This window comes from Cnephaeus nilssonii (assembly GCF_951640355.1).
Source record: "Cnephaeus nilssonii genome assembly, chromosome: 10".
In the NCBI taxonomy this organism is placed as follows: Eukaryota; Metazoa; Chordata; class Mammalia; order Chiroptera; family Vespertilionidae; genus Cnephaeus; species Cnephaeus nilssonii.
The window spans coordinates 43,148,758-43,166,022 of NC_137081.1; the positions used below are offsets into that span (position 1 = coordinate 43,148,758).

Consider the following 17,265-nt stretch of genomic DNA (forward strand, 5'->3'; position numbering starts at 1 on the left):
AAATGTTACTTAGGCTTTTAAAGGGTTACGGGCCCTAACCGGTTTGGCTCAGTGGATAGAGCGTCGGCCTGCGAACTGAAGGGTCCCAGGTTCGATTCCGGTCAAGGGCGTGTACCTTGTTGTGGGCACATCCCCAGTAGGGGGTATGCAGGAGGCAGCTGATCAATGGTTCTCTCTCATTGATATTTCTTAACTCTCTATCCCTCTCCCTTCCTCGTATAAGCTATAACAGTCTCCCTAGACCTCTTTACTTCTTTTTTAAAAATTGATTTTAGAGAGAGGAAAGAGTGAGAGAAACATTGATGTGAGAGAGAAACATTAACCAGTTGCCTTCTGTATGTGCCCTGACTGGGGATCAAACCTGCAACCCGGCTATGTGCCCTGACCAGGAATCAAACCAACAATCTTTTGGTGTATGGGACGACACTCCAACCACCTGAGCCACAATGACCAAAGCCTCTTTCCTCTTTTTATAATATAGTGATAGAGTAGAGCTAGGCAATCCCTTCTGGATTTTAAGTTCTATGACTCCTGAGAATGGTTTGTATTTTTTTTTTAAACATATTTTTATTGATTTCAGAGTGGAAGGGAGAGGGGGAGAGAGATAGAAACATCAATGATGACAAAGAATCATTGATTGGATACCTCTTTTACACCCCACTGAGGATTGAGCCTGCAACCTGAGCATGTGCCTGGACTGAGAATTGAACTGTGACCTCCTGGTTCATTGATCGATGCTCACCCACTGAGCCATAGCAGCTGGGCTGTATTTTTATCTTTTACTAAAATTCTCATGGAGTCATAGCCAAGTTATTCAATTCAGCCTGACTTATTTCTGGATTGATAGGAAAACAAGTTGTACTGATAAATATGAACATTGCATTTGAAACGTTATAGCTGCTTCTAAAATTTTCTTGTAATTAACTTTAGATGTTTACTTTTGGGGGTATTAAGAATCATCCTGTGGATACTTTTCGAAATGTGTTATTTTCTGTTCATTAAGGTACATAAATTGACTTGCATTTTTAAATTCCACTCTTTCTCTATCTCATTATTAAATAGGAAGTACCACTGGCACAAACTGCACAGCCAACATCAGCTATTGTTCGTCCAGCATCATTACAGGTTCCCAATGTGCTGCTTACAAGTTCTGACTCAAGTGTAATTATTCAGCAGGCAGTACCTTCACCAACCTCAAGTACTGTAATCACCCAGGCACCATCCTCCAATAGGCCAATCGTGTAAGTGATTTGGGCCAATTATTGACCTGTTTATGAATTAAGTTTTTGTTGCTGTTTTATTGTTTGAATTGTGACCTTAGTTTTGTGTGTTTGTCATATTCTGCATGCTTTGATTTTTAGAAAAATTACTTGTGTAGTCTTTTAAATATATATGTGTGTGTGTGTGTGTGTATCCTATCTAATAAAAGTAATATGCAAATTGACCATACCTCTGCTACACCCACATGCCACACCCACCAGCCAATCAGGAGCGAATATGCAAATAAACCCAACCAAGATGGTTGTGGCCACGGAGAGGAGGAGGGAGGCTTGGGTTTCCCCGGCAGTGGAGGAAGCCAAGCTTTCCGCCTACCCTTGCAGGCCTAGGCCTCCACTCCAGGCTACAAAGTTTCAATTATAGAAGATAAATAAATCCCAACAGAAATGGCTGCCGCCACTGAGCGAGCAGAAGGCTTGGCTCCGCTCCAGGCTACAAAGTTTCAATTATAGAAGATAAATAAATCCCAGATACTTGGGCCTCCACTTGGGTCGCCAGGGGGCGTGGCCGGCCTGCAAACCACCACAGGCCCCTCGCCCAGGCCGCCCCACTCCCCAAGGGAACCCCCACCCTGATCCGGGACACCCTTCAGGGCAAACCAGCTGGCCCCCACCCATGCACCAGGCCTCTATCCTACTAATAAAAGAGTAATATGCAGATTTACCATCACTCCAACACACAAGATGGCTGCCCCCATGTGGATACAAGTTGGCCATCAGGGGATGGCATTTGGGAAGGACCAGGTCTGCAAGGGAGGGTAGTTGGGGGCAATCAAGCCTGCAGATGAGGGCAGTTAGGGGTGACCAGGCCGGCAGAGGAGGGAAGTTGGGGGTGACCAGGCCTACAGGGAAGGGCAGTTGGAGGGGACCCAGGTCTGCAGGGGAGAGCAGTTGGGGGGACCAGGCCTGCAGGGGAGGGCAGTTAGGGGCAAACAGGCTGACAGGGGAGCAGTTAGGCATCAATCAGGCTGGCAGGGGAGTGGTTAGGGGGTGATCAGGCTGGCAGGCAGAAGCAGTTAGGGGCAATCAGGAAGGCAGGCAGGCGAGCAGTTGGGAGCCAGCAGTCCTGGATTGTGAGAGGGATGTCCGACTGCCCGTTTAGGCCCGATTCCACCAGGATCGGGCCTAAACGGGCAGTCGGACATCCCTCGAGGGGTCCCAGATTGAAGAGGGTACAGGCTGGGCTGAGGGACACCCCCCCCCTAGGGTACGAATTTCGTGCACCGGGCCTCTAGTGTGTGTGTGTGTGTGTGTGTGTGTGTGTGTGTGTGTGTCCTATCTAATAATAGACAAATATGCAAATTGACCATACCTCCGACACATCCACAAGCCACGCCCACAAGCCACACCCACCATCCAATCAGAGCGAGTATGCAAATTAACCCAAACCAAGATGGCTACAGCCACAGAGAGCAAGGTTTCCTAGGTAACAGAGGAAGCCAAGCTTTCTGCCAGCCGTTGCAGGCCTAAGCCTCCACTCAAGCTACAAAGTTCCAATTATAGAAGGTAAACAAATTCAAACAAATGGCGGCAGAATGGAGCTTGAGAGAGCAGGCCAGGGTTGCCGCCGGCAACAGGGGAAGCAAAGCTTTCCACACACCCTGGCCGGGTCCACCCGCTTAAGGCAACAAAGTTTCAATTATAACCCCAACACAAATGGCTGCGGGCCTCGGAGGGAGCCCCAGGCTTCACTCTGCTCCAGGCTACAAAGTTTCAATTGTAGAAGGAAAATAAATTCCAGATACCAGGGCCTCCGCTTGCGTTGCCAGGGGGCGTGGCCCGCCTGCAAATCACCACAGGCCCCTCACTCAGGCCACCCCACGCCCCAAGGGAACCCCACCCTGATCCGGGACACCGTTCAGGGCAAACCAGCTGTCCCCCACCCCTTTACCAGGCCTCTATCCTATCTAATAAAAGGTACTATGCAGATTGATCATCACTGCAACACACAATATAGCTGCCCCCATGTGGTCAAAGATCCTGCCCCCATGTGGACACAAGATGGCCAGCAGGGGAGGGCAGTTGGGAGGCACCCGGCCTGCAAGGGAGGGCAGTTGGAGGTGATCAACCCTGCAGGAGAGGGCAGTTAGGGGTAACCAGGCCGGTAGAGGAGGGAAGTTGGGGGCAAACAGGCTGGCAGCGGAGTGGTTAGGGGGTGATCAGGCTGGCAGGCAGAAGCGGTTAGGGGCAATCAGGAAGGCAGGCAGGCAAGTAGTTGGGAGCCAGCAGTCCTGGATTGTGAGAGGGATGTCCGACTGCCCGTTTAGGCCCGATCCCTGGGATTGGGCCTAAACGGGCAGTCGGACATCCCTTGAGGGGTCCCAGATTGGAGAGGGTACAGGCTGGGCTGAGGGACAACCCCCCTCCGTGCACAAATTTCGTGCATCGGGCCTCTAGTATATATATAGTGATGGGCAACCTTTTGAGCTTGGTGTGTCAAACTTTGCCAAAAAAACTGAGCGTAACTCGGGTAGTGTGTCACTTTGAGGAAAAAACTAACTCGAAAACTCTAGTCGCAAATGTTTCATCCTTGGCATGCGGCCGCGTGTCATTAGAAATGGCTACGCGTGTCAGTGCTGACACGTGTGTCATAGGTTCGCCATCCTACATAATAAAATGGTAATATGTAATTTACCATCACTCCGCTACGCCCATGATTGGGCCAGCAGGAGCCACAGGGGGCGGGACTCAGGGTGGCCAGGGTAGCTGATTGGGCCAGCAGGACGCTGAGCTCGCGGCGCCAGTGGCGCCGCGAGCTCAGCATCTGTGTCATGGCTGCGCCGGAGGCTTTCGGAAGGCCTGGTGCACCGGCAGACAGCCGGCCAGCTCCCCCGCGATCAAAAGCCAAAGTGGGGGAGCTGGCCGGCTGTCTGCTCCGGCACAAGGCCTTTCGAAAGCCTCCGCCACGCCGGAGGCTTTTGGAAGGCCTGGTGCACCGGCGGACAGCCAGCCCGCTGGTGCACCAGGTGCATGATTAAATCATGCACTGGGCCTCTAGTCACTGAATATAATGTAATTAGAAAATAAATACCTAGAGGGACCCCACAGGTGCACGGATCCATGCACCAGGCCTCCGACATCCCCCGATGGGTCCATGTTGCAGGTGAAGCAAATTCAGGGCCGACAGTGCCCCAGCAACAACCTAACCCATGGCCAATTCTGCGATGAATTGGGCTTCCTCCTCCCTCCTCTCTGGGCCTGGGCTGCAGGTGAAGCACATTCAGGGCCAGCAGTGCCCCAGCAGCAACCTAACCCAGTGATCAGCAAACTCATTAGTCAACAGAAGCAAATATCAATAGTACAACGATTGAGATTTCTTTTGAGAGCCAAATTTTTAAGCTTCTTCTAATGCTACTTCTTCAAAATAGACTCGCCCAGGCCGTGGTATTTTGTGGAAGAGCCACACTCAAGGGGTCAAAGAGCCGCATGTGGCTCGCCAGACCTAACCCATTCCCAATTCCATGAGGAATCAGGTGCCCTCCTCTACTGGTCGGAGCATCTGCCCCCTGGTGGTCATTGCGTGTCATAGCTACTGGGCAAACGGTCAGATGGTCACTTAGGCTTTTATATATATAGATTAGAGGCCTGGTGCACAAATGCACCGGTGGGGTCCCTCGGCCTGGCCTGCAAGGATCGGGCTGAAACTGGCAGTCCAACATCCCCCGAGGGATGTAGTAATGCGTGAAGTGGCAGGCCGCCAGGGAGGAGCCCAAGCCTGGGGTCGGGCGCCTCGTTGCTCCCGCTCATCCCAGTCCTGCTGCGCCTGCTGCCGCTGCAGCTAGTAGGTTCGCTCCCGCCTTACTGCAGTCTCTGTGCTCCCGTCCCAGGGCAATAACGGCACGCCCATGACCAATAAGCGGCTGTGGGCTCACGCCCAGTCAGTCCTGATTCCGGTCCCAGTCCTGGTCCAGATGGGGGAGGGGCACGCAGGGGGAGTGTCCATGGGTGAGACTCGAACCACTACAGCTCAGCTGTGCTTGCCTGGTCAGTCAGTTGAGCGGCGCTCCTACTGTGGGAGTGCACTGACCACCAGGGAGCAGCTCCTGCGTTGAGCATATGCCCCCAAGTAGTCAGTGTGCATCATAGCTACCAGTCAAACGGTCAGACGGACACTTAGCATATTAGGCTTTTATATATGTAGACTAGAGGCCTGGTGCATGAAATTCGTGCACGGGTAGGGTCCCTAGGCCTGGCCCGGATCAGGGCTGATGGAGCCCTCCTTCGGCTGCCAGCCGGGGCCTTCCTTCATTCCATGCTGCCCCCTGGTGGTCAGCTCATGTCATTGCGAGTGATCAAACTCCCAGTCAGTTGAACTCCCAAGGGGGCACTTTGCATATTGGGTTTTTATATGTATAGATTTGTTGCCCAGGATAGGAAACCCTATGATAGCTAACAAAGTACAATAGTTCTACAATAATAATAATGATGATGATGTTGAAAATTGCAAGTGCCTGCTTTGTGACAGCCGGAGTTATAAACATTGTATAAATAGCAATTCATTTTAGTGGATAGTATTAATGAACACTGGGCACTTGGCTTCCTTTCCCTAATCTCCCCCACCCTGGTGACACTAATGGAAGGTAGGCCATGTCTATCTACACTAATAAAAGAGAAAGATGCAAAATTGACCATACCTTCGTGCATCGGGCCTCTAGTAAAGAAGTAATTTACTTTGATGATGGTGGATAAAGGTTCTGAACCATGAGCTGCCCTTATCAAAGAATGGTAGTGGTAACCCAACAAAAAAGGTACCTTTATTTACCTATTCTCTTTTGCCATCTTAATGTGCAATAATAAAGAGTTTTGTTTTCATTTTATTAGATGGAAAAAAAAAAAGAAAAGAAAAGAAATACCTAAAACTTAGATGGTATTTCTTTTAGACAGGTAGCTCTTAAGAGCTTTCTGATAAGGATTTTTCTTATTTAATATATTGGCGATTGTCCTGAGTAAATCCATAACTTTTTCCATTTTTCCCTGTTATTTTTTCCACACTGCTACATGCATTATGCATTTTAGATGCGATTAAAAATCAATTTTGCAGTTTTTTTATTTGATTAGAAATTATTTTTAATGCTACAATGATATGAATAAAAATACTCTTTTTAATTTCCCTTATTTTGTTTTTCTTAGTCCTGTACCAGGTCCATTTCCTCTTCTATTACATCTTCCCAATGGACAAACCATGCCTGTTGCTATTCCTGCATCAATTACAAGTTCTAATGTGCATGTTCCAGCTGCAGTACCAGTAAGTTTGAGATTTAGACTATTTATAGCAAAACTTATCTTTGTAATCAGAAAATACCCTTTGGGCTGTTTAATTGGTTTATGAAAATGAATTCAACAAACTATTAGTGGCAAGTAGTATTTCCTCTTTGATATTTATAGTGATAACATGTATCATCCAAGAAAAACATAATTGGATAGAAAACATTTTTTTATTCTCCAACAATCTTAATTGTTTTCCTTGTATTTTTAATTCTGAGAACATTATTCCTAGTCAACCCATTTTAATTTGACTTAGATTTGTAGAATTCAAATATTAACACAGATTTCTATTCTTTAAGAGGATATTTATACTAGAACACTTGTCAGGTAACTCCATGGTATTTTAGATATTGTAGAAATTGTTTATAAAAACACTCTCTGAATTTTATGGTCAGGTTGGATTCATAGAATTATTTTTGCTATTCTAGCAAGTGAAAATTTACACAGTCTAAAACAGTAGTTAGTCCCCCACTTTCCTAATGGGAAAATAAAAATAAAAAAGTTGTTTGAGGGGCATGTTAATTATATAAAATTTAAAAGACATAGGTAGTAGTTAAATATCTAATTATAATATTTAATAATTTAGTGAATATTTAAAAGCACATTCTTTAGAATTATGTAAGTTAGAAATAATGTTTTTTTCCCTATTTTCATATTCATAAAACAATTTTATTCAAACTCTACAACTGTGTCTTCAGTATTAAAGTTTGCATCATTAGAATGACGTTTTAAGATATCTGGCACAATTTTCCAAAACACATTATTTTCATTTTTACCTAAGAAATTTCAATATAATACTTTTTGAATTTAATATTCTCTTTCTGGAAGTCTTATCTCAATTCCTAATACTCATTCATACAATAAAAGGATAGTTTCTTTTTTCACCTTGTAGGTACATATTTCTGATTAGTGCCATATAATCATTTATTGCATAGCTTTAAAAAATTTTTTTAAAAGCCTACTTATAGTAACATCCAACACTTTTGGTGAGAATACTCCCCAGAATATTACTGAAATTAATGTTAAATATTTATTTTTATTAATTAATTCTTCTAAGTGATATTTTACAGTATCCAGGATTAGCATTGATAGGAATCATCTTGATTATGTATGTGCTCTTCAAATAGATCTTTGCTGTTCAAATTCATTATTTGAGAGACTATCCAGACTGAATATAAGGTGACTACTTCCTCTTTTCTGAGGATATTTTTGAAGGGGAAACATTCTTGCCCTGCATTTGAGATTATGTGGTTATCCTATGAAATGTAACTGATAAAAGAAACTGAAATGAAAAAGAGGTATATTTAGTTACACAATAATCACTCAGTGTTGATACTAGGTCAAAAACAAAATGGAAAAATCTGTTCTAGGTTGTTAGAGAAATCAGAGGTTATTAGATTCTTTTCTTTTTTTATATCATGCAGTATAATAATATATTAGGCTATTTTTATATATTTTTAAAAAGCACAATTTATTGTTGAAATTATTTTTCATGCCTATTTGTCACAAGTTTTGACATTTTCTTTCACCTCAGAATGTAAGTGTGACAGATATGTGAGAAGTTTTACTTTGAATACTGTGAGTTTCTATAAGAAGGAACTATTTTTAAAAATTGTGAAAGTTGAATGAAGATTAGCGAAGCAAATATCTTAGAAATTTGTAACTTTTGAAAGTAAATCGGGATGTAAGATCAATTTAGGTAGAGATATAGCTTCTGATTTGAAGTCTCAAATTACTATAACAACCATTGTGCAAATAAAGTACAAATCTCATTTTTAATATATTTCCTGCAATTTTTAAAAATATCTTTTTCATAGCTCGTTCGACCAGTCACCATGGTGCCTAGTGTTCCAGGAATTCCAGGTCCTTCTTCTCCTCAACCAGTACAGTCAGAAGCAAAAATGGTAAACAATATTTTATTTGTTCTGTCCATTTCTTGATTTTGAAATCTTTTTTTTTTGGTCTGGTTTCTGCCTGTATCTTTTTAAACAAACTGTCCTCCTGGTGGAGGCTGTGAGTATTACAGCTGAAACTAGGTCTAATCATCTGAACTCAGTGCTGATAAGTGGTTTTAAACAGTGATATACATTTGTAGAACAGTATTGGCAATAATTTTGAAATAGTACACAATTAGTCACCATTGCACCTAATATATAAAGGAAAACCATATTTTTGAGTTTGCTTCAGATACTGAGAAATTATTGTTGTTTAAGGAAGGAACTGCAGATTAGGAGTCAGGAGACATGGGTCTTAATTTTAATCCTAATTCTGCTATTCATTACCATTAACCAAGCCAATTCTACCCTTCATATGTCTTAAATTCCATCTAATGTCTTTATTTAAAATGACTTTAAATCCTACTTTACATTATATATAAATGAATTCCCTAAGAGGCTTTGTCATAATCCCTGAAGGATAACAAAGCCAGAATTTGGAATCCTGGCTTTGGCAGAGAACACTGTTTCCTCTTCTCACTTAAGTTGTGAACCTTTGAAGCAAAGGATAGTAAGACTTAAGAAAGTCTGCCCTAACCGATTTGGCTTAGTGGATAGAGCGTCGGCCTGTGGACTCAAGGGTCCCAGGTTCGATTCCGATCAAGGGCATGTACCTTGGTTGCGGGCACATACCCAGTAGGGGAGTGTGCAGGAGGCAGCTGATCGATGTTTCTCTCTCATCGATGTTTCTAAGTCTCTATCCCTCTCCCTTCCTATTTTAATAATATTTAAAATATATTTTTTTAAAAGACTTAAGAAAGTCTTAAATGTATATCAATTTATGATGCTCTTTCAAGTGATATCCCCAAGAATATTATTTTGCGATCATTCTGCAATTAGGTGTGCTCAATGACATCACTGAGCTAACTCAGTGTGTGGTCTATTTTATTAGCTGTCCAATTCCCTGACCCTGGGCCTCAGGACCATGGTAAACTAACTCTATGGTTTGTGAGGTGAGGGTGAAGACAGCAGTTTCTTTTAGCTTGCACAAAGAAAGTGTGGATTTTCATCACAGCTTCAGGAAGAGACCTTACAGGGCCCATAAGCCAAAGAAAGGAATAGAATATATACCACTCACCTTTGCATTATGCCATGATTCCCATAGAATTCCAAAATGAGAATGGAGTGTCTTTTCTTTCCCTCCACAATCAGCTTGCAGGGTAGCCAGCAACTAGGCTGGTTTTCCAAAATGCTGTACAATACAGTGCCTCTTCTATGCATTGTCATCATCATCTTTTTTAAAACAGTGTGATTCTCCCTTCTACAGTCTAAAATACTTCAGGGCAGTTTCTTCTTAACAGCAATTAATGAATGTATCATTAGGAAATCAATAGATAAATAGTTACTAGGCACCTATTATTTGCTTCACTTCAATGTTAGGCACTATATTAACTATATAAATTTATACACATAAAACCATTCTATATTGCAAGGCTTTAAATTTTTTATTGCTATTCTCCATTAGTGCAAATCAATCTGAAATTGTCACATGATAACTTCATTTAACAATATAACTTACACACCATCTGAATGAACTAAATAGGTGGTTGAGGAGTGTAAAAATTAGCTGGTTGTTGATTGTGGTGAGAGAACTTGAAAACCTAAGAGGGAAATGTTTCACATAACAGCATGTTTAAGTCAAAACTTCGGAAAACTAAGATGAATCTTTACTTGATAGCCAAAGAGCTTCACTGGGAATGTTTTTTATTTACAATTTTTACTTTAAACATATCGTACTAATAAAAAACTTATTAGTGAGAACTGAGAATAGAAATGGGAGCTAAAGAGATCATATTGTGCATTGCATCTAAAAATATTTTTACATATTTAGTGGACTTCCTTTCTTACAAATTAATTCAGAAGGAACAAATCAGATTTAAAGAAAACTCTTGACTTACAAGAGTAGGCCATATTTGTAGAAACTATTCAATTTAGCACTTCCCTAAATAACTTTCTCTATTAAGTCACCAGAAAATTAAATTAATAAGAATAAAAGCATTTTGTATGCTTGTATATTAAAAAATACCAAAGCTATAATATTCACAGATTTATATATGGAAAACAGTCATCGATGAAGGCCCCCAAAATAGCATGGGGAGTCACAGATTGCCCCACTCAAATTTAATGATCCAAATATTTCTTATAGAAATTTGCTAATGTGAAATAGCTATATTTAGATGATTGCCTATTTTAATTGGGATAATAGATGTTTGTCCTTTTATAATTAAATAAAAAGACTCAGAAATTAGTCTTTCCTTTTTTAAACTTTTCATTATGGAAAATTTCAAACATAGACAAAGTAAACAGGATAATATAATGAATCCCCACATATCCATCACCCACCTTCAATTATTAGCAGTATAACTACTATTTGTATTTTATCTATACCACAGACCACTCCCTACTCCCATTCACTTATTTTTAATAGGCTTTTTCAGTGCAAAATTTACATACATTGGAATGAACCAATTTTAACTGTACAGTTTTGATAAGTGCCTTCATGTAACATCCTCATTATGGTATAGAACATTAACCTCTACCCATAAAGTTTATTTTCCTTCCCAATCAGTTCACCTCCCCCAAGTGTTCTGATATTTGTCACCAGCAATTAGTTCTAGAACTTCATGTAAATGGAATTAATATATATTGTGTCCACCTCAGCATGCGTCTGTGAGATTTATCCATGCTGTTGAGTGCATCATAGTTTGCTTCTTTTTATTGCTGTTAGTATCCATTGTATGAATAGAATATGCCACAATTCTTTATCCATTCTCTTGTTGATGGACACTTGAATGACCTTTAGTGTTTAGCTACTGTGACTAAAACTACTATACACATTTTTATATAACTTTTTGTGGATGTGTATTTTCATTTGGTCTTTCTACCAAAGAGTAGACAGGTATTCATTTAACTTTATGAGAAACTGCCAGAGCTTTTTCCAGAGGTTTACATTCCCATAAGCAATGTATGGGAATTCCAGTTGTTCCCACATTTTTCCAACATTTGGTTTTGTTATCATTTTCCTTGTAGACATTCTATGATTGTATAGCAGCATCTTGTGGTTTTTATTTGCATTTCCAGTTTGACTAGACTTTTTTTGTGATATGTTGTGCCCATTTTTAAATTGGGTTACTTGTCTTTTATTCTGTTATATGAATTCTTTCTATATATACCAGATACAAAATTTTTACAAATAATTCTTAGTCTGTAGCTTGTCTTTTCTTAGTATATTTGTACTATTATTTTTTAAAATATATTTTTATTGATTTCAGAGAGGAAGGGAGAAGGAGAGAGAGATAGAAAAACATCAATGACAGAGAATCGTTGATTGGCTGCCTCCTGCACGCTCCCTACTGGGATTGAGCCCACAACCTGGGCATGTGCCCTGACTGGGATTCTTAACTGTGACCTCCTGGATGCTCAACCACTGAGCCACACCAGCTGGGCTATTTGTACTTATTGGTTGCTACTGTTATCTTTTACTTAATTGGTTTAAGTTTGCTTATCTTTTATTAGCTTCTTAAAGTAGAAACTTAGATTATTGCTTTAAATCTTTCTACCTTTTAATATACGCATTTAAAACTACATTTTCCTCTGCGCACAAATTTGATACTTCATACTTTAATTATTCATTTTCTAATTTTCCTTGTGATTTCTTCTTTGAGCTATGGGTTATTTAAAAGTGAACTGTATAAATGGATTTACACAGTATTTACTATTGTGTCTGTCTTGTATTCAGCATAATGCTTTTGAGACTTACTGATTGTTGTGTATTTCATTCCCTTTATTGCTGAGTAATATTTCATTGTATGACTATATCATAGTTTGTTTATCCACTTTTCTGTTGATGAACATTTGGGTTGTTTTTGGTGTTTAGATATTATGAGTTAATCTGCTATGAACATTCTTGTACAAGTATTTGTGGAGAAAGATGTCTTTTCTTGGGTAAATATCCACTGTGGAGTTTTACTGTTTTTATCTGCATGACTAGAATGATGCTAGCTGAACCAATTATTTGCTTTTTAAAATTTAAAAAGTAAGGTTCTTTTGACAAAAATCACTCTAATGTTACTATAAAGAAAATTGTTTCAAAACTTCGGGATACGTTTAGTTATTTATCTTTATTTATCATTTACTTATTTAACAAATATTTATTAAGGTCCCATGTGACAGTTGGGGAAATTTTAATATGATCTGGGTATTAGATGATATTAAGGACTTGCGGTTAATTTTGTTAGAGCATTAATGCCATATGGTGATTATGATTATTTTTTTAATCTCCAGGCATACTGATATGTGGTGAAAAGGAGACAGGAAATTATATAATTTCTGGCAGTAGAAAACAGAACGATGTGATAGAACAGTGTTTACAAACTAGAGGTATATTGGACATATTGGGTTCAAAGTTATATTTTGCTTGATCTCTGTGTGTGAAAACTTTTCATTTGTTACTAATTTTTCACTATTTTCACATGAAAATCTAGGTTTCTGGCATCTCTTGAAAACTCAATCTGCATTTCTTTTTCTTTTTTTAAGTTTTAAAGAACTTAATAGTCCTGTATAAGATGTATTTATCTAATCAACTAGATTTCTATTTAAGCCCTTTTTCTAATAAGATATTTCTCTCATTTCTTTTTTTTTCTATTTCAATATTTTTAATCCATTTATATAAATTCTAGATCAGATAAAACTAATCTATGATGAAAGGATATCAGAATAGTGGGAAGGAACATGAGAGAATGTTCTGGGGTGTGGTTTTGGTTACACAAGTGTGTACATTTGTGGAAACACTGAGTGGTACACTAACAATTTGTGCATGTTTTTATATCTATATTTCAGCCTCAGAAGAATGTTAAATATTTAGTTGAATATGTACTGATATTTGCTACTTACTTAAAATGCACCAAAAAATAAGTTGACTTTATGAATGATGAATAGAGAGATGGGTTTGTGAACAGATATGTGATAAAGCAATATAATAAAATGCCAGTAGATTGTAGTGGTGGGTATGCAGCTGTTTATTGTATGATTTTTCCATCTTGGGTGTATAAAAATGCATAAAATTTTTTATAATAAAATGTTGAGAAAGACTCCATAGTGTTTCTCAAAAGACAGGGAGAAAAGGGGACTAGCCTGAGGATATATATGACAGACTTTCTGAGATACTTGCTGATCTGCCTCTAGTTAATTTTGGATGAACTGACCTCCACTCCCAGTTCTTGTGTAAACTGGTAGCTTCTTGACAATATCAGCGAGCATCTGCTTTTGGATCTCAGGTCTCTTTCATTTTCATAATGCTCCTTGTCTATATTAGAATAAGTGGAATTGGAAGCAGAATGAGAAGCAAGACTATATTTTCTAAGGTTCACAAACAACAATGATTATTTAGAAGAAAATATTTGTTACCTACCCTTGAACCTCAGGTACCTATTTGGCTTATAACTTTCTCTGGAATATTATCTCAGTTCATCTTATCTGGCTTTTATCTCAGTCTTCATAACTAATAGGTGTTATCCTATATAATAAAAGGACAGCCACCATAAGTGTAATGACCAGAGACCAGAACCACCATGGCCCCTTGCCGGGCTGGCCCCGCCACCAAGCAAGCAGTTAGGGGCGATCAGGTAGGCAGAGTGGTTAGGGGTGATCAGGTAGGCAAGCAGGTTGTTAGGGGTGATCAGGTAGGCAGACAGCCCCTCGCCGGGCTGGCCCAACCCCAAGCAAGTGGTTAGGAGCGATCAGGTAGGCAGGCAAGTGGTTAGGGGTGATCAGGTAGGCAGGGGAGCAATTAGGGGCGATCAGGCAGGCAGACAGCCCCTCGCCGGGCTGGCCTTGCCCCCAAGCAAGCAGTTAGGGGCGATCAGGCAGGCAGAGTGGTTAGGGGTGATCAGGTAGGCAAGCAAGCAGTTAGGGGCAATCAGGTAGGCAGGCAAGTGGTTAGGGCTGATCAGGTACGCAGGCCAGCTGTTAGGGGCGATCAGGTAGGCAGACAGCCCCTCACAGGGCTGGCCCCACCCCCCAGCAAGCAGTTAGGGATGATCAGGTAGGCAGGCAAGTGGTTAGGGGTGATCAGGTAGGCTGGAGAGCAGTTACCCCCCAGCAAAAAAGGAGGAAGACCCAGGCCACCGGCAGCGACTCTGTGGTAGGTAGGTGTGTGGCCGGCCAGCGATCGCTCTGCAGAGGGAGGCCCAGGCCAGCCAAGCCATCGCACCCTACGCCTGTGGCCTGCAGACGTAGGCCACCGGTGGCAGGGAAGGGGGGGGCAGTGCTGCACAGATGGCAAGCAGTGGCAGTGGCGAGGGTGGGGCCAGCTGCCTACAGCTGGGGGAAGGAAAGCCCAGATAGGCCCTGATCTCAGGCCAGGTCTAGGGACCCTACCATGGGCTCCCGGATTGTGAGATGGTGCAGACTGGGCTGAGGGACCCCCCCCAAGTGCAAGAATTTTCATGCACTGGGCCTCTCGTTTATATATATAAAAGGATAATATGCAAAGTGTCCCCTCGGGAGTTCGACCGGGAGAACAGGAGTTCAATTGCTTGCTATGACGTGCACTGACCACCAGGAGGTGGCGCGGAACATGGCAGGAGACCAGCAGTGGCCGCGGGGTGCTGAGGGAGTGAAGGAAGGAGGAGGTGAGGAAGTGGGGGGAACCACATGGTGGTGGCACAGGTGGCGAGGGAAGGAGGAGGGAGGGAGGCAGGAAACCTGATCAGCCCTATCACCAGCCAGGCCTAGGGACCCACTGTGCACGAATTTTGTGCACCAGGCCTCTAGTTGTTTTATAAAATTTAGTTTAAGTAAAAAGAAGTATATTTTATAATTTCCAAATATTTTGAAGCTTTTCTCTTGTATTTTTTATTTATTAACTAGAGGCCTGGTGCATGAAAATTCATGCACTGGCGGGGGGAGGGGTCCCTCAGCCCGGCCTGCCCCCTCTCACAGTCTGGGAGTTCTCAGGGACGTGAGGCGACCTGGCAATCAGGGGAAGGCAACGCCCCATCACACCTCTGCTGCCGCCACTGCTGGCTGCCACCATCCGAGGCTTGCCTACACCTCGGACTGGCCCTGGGCGGCTGGGGGGGCTGAGGGAACTGGGGGACTCCGGAGGCAGACATGCAGGGCAGGCCCAGCCTTACCACACGCCTGCCCACCCCAGTGGGGCTGAGGGGACTGGGCGCTGCCATCTTGTGGCTGTATGGGCACTGCCATCTTTGAAGGCGGGGCATCAATTAGCATATTCCCTCCTTATTGGCTGTGGATGCCGTAATCTTTGAGGGTGGGGCAGTCAGTTAGCATATGCCCACCTTATTGGCTGTGGGCACCTCAGTCTTTGAGGGTGGGGCAGTCAGTTAGCATATTCCCTACTTTGCGATGGTGTGAGGGTCAATTAGCATATTCCCTCTTTATTAGATAGGATGTTTTAATTACTGTGCTTTGATATATTTGTCCTTTGCTTCCATTTTCTAATATATCAGAGCTCTCTGGTTAGTTTGTGAAAACAATAGATATTGCCATGCTATTCAGGTAACATGAGCTGGTAACAAAATACCAATTGCCTGGAATGCTAAAGGAATTCTGATTAATTGCATTTATTTTATTGTACAGAAATTATTTTATTTCACACTTCACTATTGGTTTGATACTTTTATCAAATATTATTAGTCTGTTTACCCTGTCTTAGTAACATAGAATAAACATTATTCAGTATCTGTTTAAGGAATTTTCAGTGCTTGTATATCATTATCATCAACATGAATTATACTTACATATGATTAGAAGGACAAATGAATCTACCAACCTTAGGGATTAACCAGAAATAGTTTGTTTTTATATATTAATTCATGTTTATATATTTTGCTTCAGTCTCATTTAACAGTTATTTCTGTCAATTGTTATTTATTTAACAAATATTTCTTGGTTATCAAGAAATTCAGGTGTGATCTGACATTTTGAGATTATTTATTTATTCATTTATTTACTTCCTAGAGGCCCCGTGCCCAAAATTATTGCGGGGCGGGGGGGTGTTCGGGGGGGCGGGGTGTCCCTCAGCTCAGCCTGCACTCTCTCCAATCTGGGACATCCCTGTCACAATCCAGGACTGCTGGCTCCCAGCTGCTCGCCTGCCTCTGCCTGATTGCCCCTAACCGCTTCTGCCTGCCAGCCTGATCACCCCTAACCATTCCCCTGCCAGCCTGATCGATACCTAACTGCTCCCTGGCCGGCCCGGTTGCCCCTAACTGCCCTCCCCTGCCGGCCTGGTTGCCCCCAACTGCCCTCCCCTGCAGGCCTGGTCGTCCCCAACTGCTCTCCCCAGCTGGCCTGGTCACCCCTAACTGCCCTCCCATGCTGGCCTGGTCACCCCTAACTGCCCTCCCCTGCAGGCCTGGCCTCCCCCAACTGCCCTCCCCTGCTGGCCTGGTCTCCCCCAACTACCCTCCTCTGCTGGCCCGGTCACTCCTAACTGCCCTCCCTGCTGGCCTCATCACCCACAATTGCCTTCCCCTGCAGACCTGGTCTTCCCCAACTGCCCTCCCCTGCAGGCCTGGTCCCCCCCAACTGCCCTCCCCTGCTGACCTGATCTCCCCTAACTGCCCTCCTCTGCCGGCCCGGTCACCCCTAACTGCCCTCCCTGCTTGCCTGATCGCCCACAACTGCCCTCCCCTGCTGGCCTGGTCCCCCCAACTGCCCTCCCCTATAGGCCTGGTCCCCCCAACTGCCCTCCCCTATAG

The 17,265-nt window shown here is 42.7% G+C and overlaps 1 protein-coding gene across 4 annotated transcripts in view; it reads left to right on the forward strand.

Annotated features, from left to right (window-relative positions):
* The window catches only part of ATF2 (activating transcription factor 2), a gene marked incomplete at its 3' end in the record, with an annotated part of 95,516 nt that overhangs the window by 41,163 nt on the left and 37,088 nt on the right, over positions 1-17,265 (forward strand). For 3 of the 4 annotated variants that reach the window (XM_079782388.1, XM_079782386.1, XM_079782387.1), the window contains 3 exons: positions 1,063-1,241; positions 6,408-6,522; positions 8,360-8,446. In XM_079782388.1, coding sequence (XP_079638514.1) covers positions 1,063-1,241; positions 6,408-6,522; positions 8,360-8,446 — 381 coding nt within the window. Of the gene's footprint in view, positions 1-1,062; positions 1,246-6,407; positions 6,523-8,359; positions 8,447-17,265 lie in introns of those variants that run through there. The other variant, XM_079782389.1, reaches the window with a different exon arrangement.